At 36.9% G+C, this 13,096-nt stretch overlaps 1 protein-coding gene across 2 annotated transcripts in view; it reads left to right on the top strand.

Annotated features, from left to right (window-relative positions):
- The window catches only part of tp53bp2 (tumor protein p53 binding protein 2), a 58,277-nt gene extending 45,915 nt beyond the window's left edge, over positions 1–12,362 (top strand). For both annotated transcript variants that reach the window (XM_008125889.3, XM_008125890.3), the window contains exons 14-18: positions 4,126–4,263; positions 4,498–4,631; positions 5,653–5,819; positions 8,299–8,498; positions 11,463–12,362. In XM_008125889.3, the coding sequence (XP_008124096.1) occupies positions 4,126–4,263; positions 4,498–4,631; positions 5,653–5,819; positions 8,299–8,498; positions 11,463–11,504 (681 nt within the window). In that variant the 3' untranslated portion in view covers positions 11,505–12,362. The remainder of the gene's footprint in view (positions 1–4,125; positions 4,264–4,497; positions 4,632–5,652; positions 5,820–8,298; positions 8,499–11,462) is intronic.
- The last annotated feature ends 734 nt before the right edge of the window (positions 12,363–13,096 follow it).

Genomic DNA, 13,096 nt, shown 5'->3' with positions numbered 1-13,096 from the left:
ATTTATGTAGACTAGGACCTCTTTATAACTAAGGGCCAAGATCCTATATCTAGTAGGCAGAGAGTGACATTCTGTTCATGTAATTCTCTGTCCTCTTGCAGCTGTCAATCCCCAGAAAGGCTGTTGCTGTAAATTTATTAGTTCAAAGATGAGACATGGGGAGTTTGTTCACTTGAGAAAGATGCAGCTGGTCTCAGATCAGAGGAGGGGAAAACTTAGGTGTGCCCACAGTTGGAGTACATCTTCCTTTCTGTTCTTGAGTTGAGACAGCCACATCTTTGTTGTTTAAGTTGGGTTATTTCCTCCCTTGTGGTAAACAGCTGTAGCAACTCCTCTTGGGACTTAGCAGCTACTGGGGAGTGGTTGGGACAGATTTTGGATGTGATGAAAAGGACTAAAAATATTTTTCTCTGCTCCTTCCAAAAAAGGACATAAGCCACTAGCAGGATGCTGTCCATGTTGACACACCTTTCCTGATTATCTTTTGCACTTTGTTTCTGATCTGCCATCTTCTATCTTTGTTTCTTGAAAGCTCTGTTTGTGTGTGAGAGAATAATACTAGACTCAGTGGATTTGTGCCTGTTATTGTCAAAGAGGTTTTTAGTTCAATGGGACAAATCTAAACTACCGTAAATATCTCATGTCCCCTAAACAACAATTGAGTTCGCATCTTATCTTGAAGCAATATCGTGTTAATAATACCAAATTCCCTCTACAATGTTTATTGGAGATAGTATGCAAAGTGTAAACTGCTGAAGAAAGCAAGAGTATGTATCACAGACAAGTAGCTGAAGCAACAAAAGGAACACATTGGCTTTCTTCTTTCTGCCCCTCCTTCCTCTCCTGACAGATTACACTTGCAAGACTGTTCATACTCTCAAGAGTGTATTCTGTTCCCCAATGCAATTTTTGCATTTTTACTTCTTGCGTGCCGGTTCACTGTTTGTCTTAAATTCGTCTTATTGGCAATATGGTGAATTTTTAAAAAATGTCAAATCGTCTTGATGACTAATTTTTCACACACCTCAATAAATAGTAGATAGGTTAAAGTACCAAGTACAGTAGAGTCTCACTTATCCAAGCTAAACGGGCCGGCAGAAGCTTGGATAAGCGAATAACTTGGATAATAAGGAGGGATTAAGGAAAAGCCTATTAAACATCAAATTAGATTATGATTTTACAAATTAAGCACCAAAACTTCAACAAATTTGACAGAAAAAGTAGTTCAATACACAGTAATGTTACGTTGTAATTACTGTATTTACGAATTTAGCACTAAAATATCACGATATATTGAAAACATTGACTACAAAAATGGCTTGGATTATCCAGAGGCTTGGATAAGCGAGGCTTGGATAAGTGAGACTCTACTGTAGTTCTTGAACCTTTAGAACAGAACTTCGCAGGTAAAAACCAGAGTGGTGTGGTTATTTGAGCATTAGACTATGGCTGTGGAGGCCAGGGCTTGAATCGCTGCTCAGTAATGGAAACCCACTGGGTGAACTTGGGTGAGTCACACTATCTTAGCAAAAGACAAACCCTCTCTGAACAAATTTTGCTCAGAAATCTCTGTGATAAAATCAACTTAGGGCATTCCTAAGACAGAAAACACTTGACAACAAGCAGATAGAACAGGCATGGGCAAACCTTTTTGCCTAGGGGTAGCATTGTGGGCCCGGGAGAGGGCGAGACCAGGAGAGGGCAGGGCCAGGAGGGGGCAAGGCAGGGGCAGGTCATCCTCAGATTGTCCTCCCAGCATAAGGATGGGGCTGCTTGCCCCATCCTTATGCCGGGAGGAAGGCGGGACATGAGGTGACTGCCCCGATTTCCCCATCCCCAGTTCTTCTCCCCATCCTCCTCCTCCGATCCTCGGCATTATGCCAGGCGGAGAGGAAGACAGGTGGAGGCTGAGAGTGCTCCAGGGGCTCTTAGCCGCCACATGCCTTCCTTGAGCTATCCACCTGGCATAAGGATGGGGCTGCTTGCACCATCCTTATGCTAGGGGGAGGAGGAGTGTGAGACACGCAATGGCTGAGAACGCTCCAGAGGACACTTAACTATTGTCTGCCTTACTCCCTCACCTTTTTTGGCATAAGGATGCTGCGGGATGTCCTTATGCCAAGAGGACAGGGAAAATGAGGCGGGCCTGAGGTAAGTGCCCAGGGGGCCGCATCTGGCTCCTGGGCCTTAATTTGCCCATGCCTGAGGGTAGAAGATGATCCCAAATCCTAGCTTGTCACATAATTTTCATAAATTGCTTCCAAAAACAGAATATATAATTATTCTAGATGCAATCCCACGAGGTGTTTGAATAGTTTCAGTTTCAGGTTTGAGTTGGTTTATTATATAATTGACCCATAATGAAACATGCAGGGCTTGTAATTCTAACCCTGAAGATTTTTCAAATCTTGGAATCCTGTTGATTTTAGTAAAAAAGCGAACACAGTGTAGGTCATGTCAGTTTCCTTACTGTATATTGATATCAGATTTGTAATGTATTCATGGGTTATGTGCAGTTCTCAGTGACAGATGCTCCACCTCTTTATGTTAACCCTTTCCTCTCATTGTAGCATTCCCTGTCTGTATGTCTCATGCTATCATGTACATCTTTTTAACCTTTTAGACTTTCTTTGTGCCTCCCAGTTTTGAACAGTTTCAGCATTCTTTTCACAGCCCCTGCTGTATTGCCTCAGTTTTTTTTTGAAAGACTTTGGAAATAGATAGAAATATTCTTTGGAGATATCAGTTGAAGTATGCTGGCATTTTTAATATTAAAGCCCAGATAAGCAATCTCACTATGGGGTGGTAATGAGTAGTACACTTAAAACATTTTCTTCCTCCCATCCTTGAGAAATCAATGATTTTTAATTGTGGAAAAGAGATGAAAGGTTTCCTCCATCCCACCATATGAACTGAACAAGAGTCAACATGACTCACTTTGTTTACAGTTTTTTTTATTATCCTGGCATCTGTCAAAATTTACACATGCCTCTGAATAGGGCTTGTTGCTACTTTTCAACCAGCTGGAGTTATTATTCTTATAAATGCAGGACTCCTACAAACATCACATGCTTCAGAATCTGAACTTTTAAAAAATAAATGTAAAATTGATCCAGGAAGTTCCTCAAAGTGAAATATATCCATAGCATTCATTTATTATTAAAAGCAGTGGCTTTGTGCCACTAGTAATCTTATTAAGTACTGACACTTTTGAGTCATTACGTCAAGAAGATATTGTTACTAGGATATTGTCTGGAATTGTAGCTTATTAGTGGACATATTGCTTGATTACTTGAAATGTTGATTTCTAGCAGTATTTCTTTTGGGAGATAGTGTGGAACAGTGTTTTGAGAGCTGGACTAGGACTCTGGAGAGCAGGATTCACTCAACCATGGAAATCCACTTGTGTCCTTGGGCAAGTCATAGCTATCAGCTTCAGAGGAAGACAAAAGCAACCCACCTCAGAACAAATCTTAGCAAGAAAACCCTGTGTTAAATTTGCCTTCAGCCACCATATATTGGAAAAATATTTGAAAGCACACAACAACAAAGCATTTTCTTCTAGCTCTTGCTTCAGATGGAACATTGTGCAACATTGTAAATGGGATAAGAACTTTTATTACCCACTTAGAGAATTATTCGTTCTTATTACGATAACAAAGATTTATATTTCTCCCAGTTCCTCCCTATCAGTTTTTATACTTATGAAGGCACTTCTTTTATCTGGTCTTCATATGCATGCACATCTTTATTGGACTATCTGCTCTTGCTTCTATTTAGTGTGCTTTATCCCTTGAATCTATTTCCAATTCTGCAGTCACTCCTCATTGTTCATACTGAATTGTACCTCCCTTTCTTGGTGAAGTATATCTAGACCTATAGGAACATTTTCCGGAGGTGACTAGCTATTATGATGGTTACATTAGGGAATGTTTCCTAGGTTTAAGTATATAATTGTGTCTCCCACAGTGTTCAGTATGTGGATGAAGTGCTGATTTTTTTTTTGCAATAAGACAATTGGTTGTGCTAGATTAGTACTATTACTTTTTAGTAGACATAGGATTATCTCAATATTGTCTTGCTTTAATTTATTTTTATAAATGAGTGTCTTACTATTCTTTTCAGGGTAAGAGGACAAACCTACGTAAAATCGGATCAGACAGGATTGACCATGGAATGCGAGTGAAATTCAATCCCCTTGCTTTGCTTCTAGATTCCTCTCTTGAGGGAGAATTTGATCTTGTACAGCGAATCATTTATGAGGTATACATTTTCTGTTTCCAGTAGTTGGGGATAAAGCTTGAGCTGCGCTTAGAACTGTGTGATATTTTGAATTGTATTTAAGGATGGCATATGAGACTTTCTGTGGATAGTATAATACAAGTTTTCTAATGCAATAAATTTGGAGATATAAAAATAAAGTATATAATAAAATGCGATAAATGAAAGCAGTTGCGTAAATTCTTAGCTGCATTTTTTTGTGTGTGTGCTTTGTAGGTTGAAGATCCCAGCTTGCCCAATGATGAGGGTATCACTGCGCTGCACAATGCTGTGTGTGCTGGTCACACAGAAATTGTAAAATTCCTGGTACAGTTTGGTGTAAATGTAAATGCTGCAGATAGTGATGGATGGTAAGGATGATTATTTCACAGTTGTTGGCCCATGCATTGGCTGGGTCATATATTCATATTCTGCCCACATTTAATAATTTAATTTTGAAGCAGACTTGCTTCTTTTTCATAATACTTCAATTAGAGCAGTGGTTCTCAACCTGTGGGTCCCCAGGTTTTAGCCTACAACTCCCAGAAATCCCAGCCAGTTTACCAGGTGTTAAGATTTCTGGGAGTTGAAGGCAAGAACATCTGAGGACCCACAGGTTGAGAACTACTGAGTTAGACCATTTGACAGTGAGTGAGGAGGAGAACTGAGTGGGATAAGGGAAAAATGTTGGTGGTAAATAAGTCTCTTCAAAAATATTTTTATTAGTACACAAAGTTTAACTACATAAAATTACATTTAAAGTATAGGAAAACATACATATATTCTAGATCAAATGCTAAATTGAACTAAACATACAGGGATTATATGTCACTTCCAAACTTGCCAGATTATAATTATATATGATATAATAATTGTTTCTCTTCTACAACTATCAAAAATTTTAAAGCTTCATTATACTAGAATATATGTATACTTTAAGTATTACTCATACAGACACATAGAGATACCAATTGATTCTGGCTCCCATATAAGTTCGATAAATGTAATCATTAAGCTCCATTCATCTTCAACATTTTCAGCTGTCTTATCTCTAATAAACTTTGTTAACTTACTCATCACTGCATATTTTTGGATTTTCAACATCCAGTCTATACATGTTGGCACTTCCAGCAAATGGGCCTTTTCAGTGTATATCAGATGCTGTGTAGCAAGAATGGAAATGGAGATACATGTTGGTCATTTATAACTCTTCCCCCTTCTAAAAGCAATTGTGAAGGAAATATGCCTGTTAAACCGTAAAAGAGATCAAGAATTCTTGTCTCTCTTTTTTTACCAGTAATAATTGAACTATTTTTCACGTTTTACTAAATTCTTTCCCAGTACTGAGATACAAGTAAATAATAATTTCAATTTTTTCTTTATAATTTCTAGGACCCCATTGCACTGTGCAGCATCTTGCAATAATGTCCAAGTGTGCAAATTTTTAGTGGAATCAGGTGCTGCTGTTTTTGCCACAACCTACAGTGATATGCAGACTGCAGCAGATAAATGTGAAGAAATGGAAGAAGGTTATACACAGTGTTCTCAGTTCCTCTATGGTATGTGCCAAAAATGGAATTAGTTAAAATGATAGCTGCGCCAAAATGCTTTTATGTCCTTTTCCCATATGTATTTAAAAGAAACAAAGTAAAAATTATCTGTTTTCAAGATTATCTGGCAAGATAAAACATGTATGGTCCATGGTAGTATGTTCATTGGTTGGTAACATTTTGGTTACAGATATCATGGCTTAGGGTCAGATAGAGAGTCAAAGAAAAATGTCCTACTAATGAAAATGAAAGCTATCTGTCAATTTATTATTGTGAAAAATTTAGCACATTTGTGTTTTAGACTGAGAATTGAATGTTTTGCTTTTCCTTGAATTGAAATATTGTAGTTAATCCACTAATGTTTGTTCATTGTGAAAGGTGGCTTCTTCTGCCATGAAGCTGAGACAGATTCCTTATTTTTTTCACTTTTTAATGTTTCTACAAAAATTAGTTGAAACTTGAGCTTTAGTTACTTCTGATACAGAAGTAGTACAGAAACTATATACGCTAGAGATGCAGAGAAAAGACTAATATGCACTCCTAACCGCCTGCAGTGGTCTTTTTGTTTCAAATAATGTACATACATTAAAAACTGTTTCAGCAAATCTTTCTGGATCTAAATGGATCCATATTGAAGGCTTAAGCAAAAGAGGCTTAAAAATCATACAGGAGAAGAGGAGTGATTATTTTAGTTTGTAAGGATCTCAGGTCAGGCAGAAGTCACTCATTCTCCCATCCAAGGTTCCTTCCATTATCAGTATCGAAGTAATCTCCCCAAAGACAACAGAGACACTTTCCCCAAAGACACTATCAGAGAAGTAAGCAGTGTACTAATTTTTTCCCCTAGCATCCAGGCAGGGAAGGAATTTTTAGTCAATTCTGGATCCAAAGTACTTAACAGGTGCATCATGTATAGGAAAGTCAGGATGGCACCACACCAAACCCCCCAGTAAAGTATCTGCTAGGTGGAATTTCACACATGATCTGATGAAGGCCTATATCTCCCTGTCATTAGCCCTCCTACTCACATAAATTTCCTCTCACTGTATTATGGCAATTCTAATTTCCAGTGTAGGCTTTCCCCTTGGTCTCCACCTCAGATATTTATTGAACTAAATCATTTGTCAGAATTTGAGATACAACTGAAGACCTATCTGTTCTGGCAGGCCCGCCCAGTCAATTTTTAACTATAAATTTCAAATTCACATTCAGTGTCTATTGTATTGTAATCTCCTTTCCATGTATTTTAATATGTGTGTTTTATAGAAGTATGTTTTAATATATGGATTTAACTGAATGTATTTTATTATTATTATGTATTTTAACTGTGTTTTGCCCCACCTTGAGCCATGAAGAGAGGGGAATAATAAATGCAATTATTATTATTATTATTATTATTATTATTATTAGCAGCAGCAGCAGCAGCAGCAGCAGCAGCAGCGTCTCTTCCTAGTAGCTGCCTTCCTAGTTGATGTGTTGTCTGTCTGCACCGCACAGGGTGATGATGGAGAAGCTAGCATTAACTCACTTTAATCCTACATCATTACCACATGCTAGTACAGACAGACAACCATCAGCTTGAGCCAACATCTGCAGGCATGGAGGGTCTTCCTCCCACTTTCTCCTTCTAGAGGCAACCCTCCTGTTTTAGTAAGTGAAAGCATTTATCCCTTCTCTGATCACCTATTACATTAAAGAGTCCCTGAATATAGAGTATCGAAGATCAGTTTGCGTACGTCCCAAACTAGCATATCTCCTTTTCCACATGCAATAATAGACTTTCACAGTAAGAATCCAGTATGCCAGTCTCTATTTTATTTATCATAACAGATTGGTTAGAACCCCCCCTTTTTTTTTTTTTTACTTTTACAGGATAGAAGCAGTACTACTTTATCTAGAAACTCTGTGTCTGTGTGTGTGTGTGTGTGTGTGTGTGTGTGTGTGTGTGTGTTTGGATTTTTTTTGTTTCTGCTGTTCTGGGGAAGTATTTTAACATGCTTTCAGAAAGAAAGCACGTTGAGCTGCCTAGTAGTTTATTCATTTTTGTTGACCCTGTTATTGTTTAGGTATCCTCTAGCCTTGTTTTTTGTTTTAAAAAAACATCTAGTAAGTTTATAGCCTTTTGTTTAATTTTTAATTAGATTTAAAGTTCTAATTTTTATGATAGTTGACAAGGTTCAGTATGGTTCTCATATTAGATGTTGTGTAGCTCAGTTAGACTATTGGAATATGTTGTATGTAGGTTACCTTTGATTATATGCACAGTGCAAAATGCTGCACCAAGATTGCTGACTACACTGCTGTATAGAAACCACATAACACCAGTTTTGAAGGAGTTGTAGTGGTTGCCAATAATATGGGTTGAGTTTACTTGTACAATGTGATATATCATATGTGATATAGGGCAATAGATAAATATGTAAAACAATAAATACTGTGGAATAATGTTTTGTTATGATTGAGTTTGATTTTGGTTTTTTTTATATAGGAGTTCAAGAGAAAATGGGAATAATGAACAAAGGAGTGGTCTATGCTCTGTGGGATTATGAAGCTCAGAATGATGATGAACTGTTTATGAAAGCAGGAGACTGCATGACAGTTCTTCGCCGGGAAGATGAAGAAGAAATAGAGTGGTGGTGGGCACAGTTAAGTGACAAAGAAGGATATGTGCCACGTAATTTACTTGGGGTAGGTAGAAATACTTACAATAAGTCTATTGAGTATACTTCTGGCTTTTCCTCAACAACCATATGAGAAAAAGGGAGAAGAAAAAGAGAAAAAGAAAGGGGTGGGGAAGGTGGGGATGGGGGGGGGGAGCGAGTGAGACAGTAATCATGCTAAAAATTATCTGATTCTGTTTGGATTTGGGCCCATGATTGTTTACATTAATCACTGTTGGAAGGGTTGTTTTAAGAGTGATTTCAGACTACCTACCTTTGTTATTAGGGAAACCAGTTTATCAGAATGGTGGATATAATAGCAAATTATATTCTTGGAGAGTTGGTTTTACCTTTTTGCCACATGAAAGGGTTTTCATGGCACATCAGCATTATAGTGGCAATCCTGCTGAGTTAATTATGATTCTTCCTGTGGTACTTTAAACAGTCATTGCAATTGACCCTACAAGGTTTTGCAAATTACATTGCGTTGACAATTCAGTTCACTACCTGTGTTCCATCATTTATTTTATTAAAAATAATACTTTACTTAAATGTTTATACTGTATACTGCCATAAAAGAACGGTGGATAAAACAATGTACAACACATCATAATATATCTTAATAGGGGTTAAACTTACTAGGCTGTTGCAGCAAAAGTACCAAATTCTTGTGGCACCTTAAAGTTTCAAATGTTTTACTTTGCTAAGTTTTCATGGATTGCAGACCACTTCCATTACATTAATGGAGTGTTGATCTAATCAAGTGAATGCCAGATTTGGGGGAGGATGTGGAGAAATAGAAACTCAGAATCTACAAATGTTGATGATTATCTTGTCACTGTATAATCAATATTAGTGGAAGATGAGAAGGACATCCTAGCATAAACAGAACAACATTCGTAAGGTAATGAAAAGCCTTTGTCCAAGTACAGAAGACACTATTTAACCTTTGGATGTAGTGGGCAAGGAATTGTAATTAGAAAGGTGAGAAGAAATAGTAAACTAAAGGTAGTGGGAATTGCTTAAAGAGTGGTTGTAACTGGTAATTCCAAAGAAAGATGAATTCTCATTTGATATCATGTTGAAATTTGTCTCTAAGACTCTTTTGTTCAAGAATGGCTGTTTTAATTTCATTCTTCACCTGCTATTTTTAAGATAGTGCCATTTCAGATATCCCTGTTCATGTATTTTTTTGCACAGAAACTGAGCTATATGCCTCATGCAAACCTTGAAGTGTGCTGCATGCGATACAAACTATGCCAAGTCTTCATTTTGTTAGTCTTTATGTGCTGTACTTTTAGTTTTTATCATAATATAACTATCCAGTAGAGACAGTTTTCTCTATGTGTTTGCTAGTAACTATAGGTAACAAATAGAAGTTCAGAAGCAATAGAGGGCAGATGTCTAATGGTTATAAATATGTTTCAGTTCTCTTTTTCTGTTTTTCAAGGCACTGCCCTTGCAGGAATGGGGCAAATGTCTTGAAACATTCTTGCCCTTCATGCTAAAATAAAACTAGCAGATGGACTTTGGCATAATATTATTTATAATTCCTCCGTTTCTTAATCTCTTTATATATGTCTGGCAACTTTGGTCCATCAGATAATCCTTCAGTACTGGCAGAGTCTTAAATTGTCTTGGTTTCAGCTGATTGATATTTGATGCCTGGCATCTTCTAACAGATAATCCATGGATTCACAAACAGAACCATTTTCCAACAAAAGCCGGCTTTGAAGAATAGAATCTAGGCCTTTTAAAATAAGCTTTATGAACAGAATGTATTATCTTCACCAAATTATTTGCCGCTATATTGAGAAATTCATCTGCTTATTTGTGCTGAAAATACCTTTCTCCCCAACATACCTTTAGCATCCAAAAATATGATTGCCACAGGCTAAGGAAAAATCCTTTGTTTCTTTGCTTCAACAGCACATAGTATTGTGCAAAGTATTCATTTCTTTCTCTTTGTTTTAAAATCATGTCTTCTGACCTGTTGTCCTCTCTAGTTTGACCTCTTCCTTTGTTACATATAGTTTGCTCACTCATAAGCCGGAACACAATATTTCCCACAGGTGTTTTGGTTGTGGCATCAGAATTTGGAAATTTTCTTACTGCTTTTATTCTAATTCAGGGATACAGAAGCAAATGATTTATAATGATGACTCTTGTGAAACAGAAGAAAGGCCATCTTCCCTTGATATATATGTTGTCTGTACCTATCTTATCGTGCAGAGGTTGGCAACAGGCACTATGGGCAGAAAGTAGCATCCAATGAATGCCATATGTAGTCTGTCCTGTATCGCAGGGCAATTACCCTGGGTGAACAACTTTGTGGCAGAACTGTGGGTCCAAATTTTTTTTAACTGTGACTATTTAAAAAATGAACATAGATCTGTATTTCTGTTTTTGGAAGATAGGGCTTTTGCTCCCCATGCCCCTGTGGGTTATTTTTAATTGCTAGTGATGATGAGGTGAGCACAAAACAGGCCTGGTGGCAATGATCACACTTCTTCAGATTCATCCAGGCCTAAAAAGTTCTAACTCCTCACTAAACTCTTCAGTAGAGAGGAGAGAGAGTGCTACATTATACCATCTATGTTTATTCTAAGCCCGTTGTCACAACCAGGTATTTTCTTAGTACTGGAGGGCCCAAAAAAGCTCCTTGCCACTGTGGTTGCTGTAGGTAAATTGCCAACTGAACTACCGTAGTTGTTCATCATAGCATCAGAATGTGTGATTTTAAAGAAAATGTCGGTGCTAATTGTGATTTCAATGTAATTTACAAAATAAGTTATTTTCAATTTTAATAATGATTACTACATCAGTGGGTTTTTTCTTTATGATAATTGTAGCTATGCAGATGAGTTCTACGTCAAAGGGGATACATAAGAACACTGCTGACATATTTTTCTGTATTCACAATTACTTAAACTGATCTTCTACATCTTTAACTTATTGTTTTGATTTCTCTTTCCAATCCTTTATTTTCTAGCTGTATCCAAGGATTAAGCCAAGGCAAAGAAGCTTGGCATGAAAACACGTGGAAGCAATTTTCTGATGTGCCAGCCACAAGATGAATTTATCTCTTTTAATAGAAAAGAATGCATTCTCTTTGTGTTTACATCAGTTTCATGAGATTTACAATGTGACATGAAAGCAATGCTGAATATGCTATGAAAACAGATGAAGGATTGATTGCATTCACAAATGGTGGAAAATACTCCCCAGTCTGGAATGCTACTTTGAAGCAAATGGATATGGTCCTGTTTAGGTAGATTAATCTTAATCAATGTTCTTTTTCTGCGGATGGGTTTGTTTATCTTTGTGATATACTGTCAAGAGAGAACTCAATTTCTTCCTCTAAACCAGTTATTCTCGAACTTGAGTCCCAGATGTTAACTGGATTTCAAGTCCCAGCTAATATGGCCTGAGTCAAGGATTCTGAGAGCTGTTCTCTAGTAACATCAAAATTGGGAACCACTGTTCTAAACAAACTATTTCTTACACTCTTGCATTTTCTCCTCTGTAGCAGGGCCAATGTAAGTCAGATTATTTTCATACAGAAACTAATAATATACATTCTGATTATAGGATGTCTTAGTAGCAGAGGTAACATTATAAAAGTAATGTAATGCATCTTAAATTAAGGACCTAAACCATTTTTGAGCAATAATGTTAAGAGTGCGGTAGCATTTTAGAGTTCCAGAATATTTGGAATATATGCTGTACCACTAGTATTGTAGCTCATAGAGTGTTTTTTTAAAAAATTGTCCTCTTGTCTTTTGTAACATGGATATTAAACATAGAAAAAACCTGTGTAGACTACATCTTACATTTTTGTTACAATTACCTTTTTATTCTTAACTGTGATTAAATTTTGGTCTTAAAAATACCAATTTGTCTGATGTCAAGTTTGGTAACGCTCAGCCACACAGCTCTGTCATTGAACGGTCCTCATATGCTGACATAGACACATTAAATGACTACAGTTTGCAGCTCCTTGTCTTGTCAGCATTCATTGGTTATTAGATTTGGAAGAATTTTTTTTACCTGTAACTTTTATAAATTACATTGAGTGTGTAATCTGAGCCAACATTTTTGTTCCAAATTGATGCATTTTTACCCCTGGGCCTGGGTCACTTTTTAATATGCTTGAAAAAGAAATCCTGAAGTAGCAAAATTGTTTACTTGACTCTTAATACAGGTAGCAACCTTCCTGTTTGAATGTATCTAACTGCTGCAATACCATCTATCTCACAACAGCTTTTTCACAAGTGTTAGAGTAGACCTTTCCTAACATTTCATGTTGGTGTCACACTTTTAGACATGCATCATTTTGCAACATGGTAATTCAATTTTAGTAGCAAACCAGAAGTTAAACCAAGCCCTTATAAGACAGGGGCACATACAGAAACTGTAATAACAAAATGTATGGGGACATCATATACCTCATGAAAACCTTTTGTCGTATTTTCAGAAAAATATTATTTGTAAGATAACATACATTTCTAAGATTTTTGTCATTTCTCATCAAGTTTGTGTGACACATCAAATTGTTTTGACATATAGTTTGGAAGGCTCTGTGTTACAGGCAGAGATATATGCTGACAAATACTGGAATCCTTT

This window comes from Anolis carolinensis, chromosome 1 (assembly GCF_035594765.1).
Source record: "Anolis carolinensis isolate JA03-04 chromosome 1, rAnoCar3.1.pri, whole genome shotgun sequence".
NCBI classification, from domain to species: domain Eukaryota; kingdom Metazoa; phylum Chordata; class Lepidosauria; order Squamata; family Dactyloidae; genus Anolis; species Anolis carolinensis.
The sequence above is the reverse complement of the archived record's forward strand: the minus strand, read 5'-3'. Positions and strand labels throughout refer to the sequence as shown.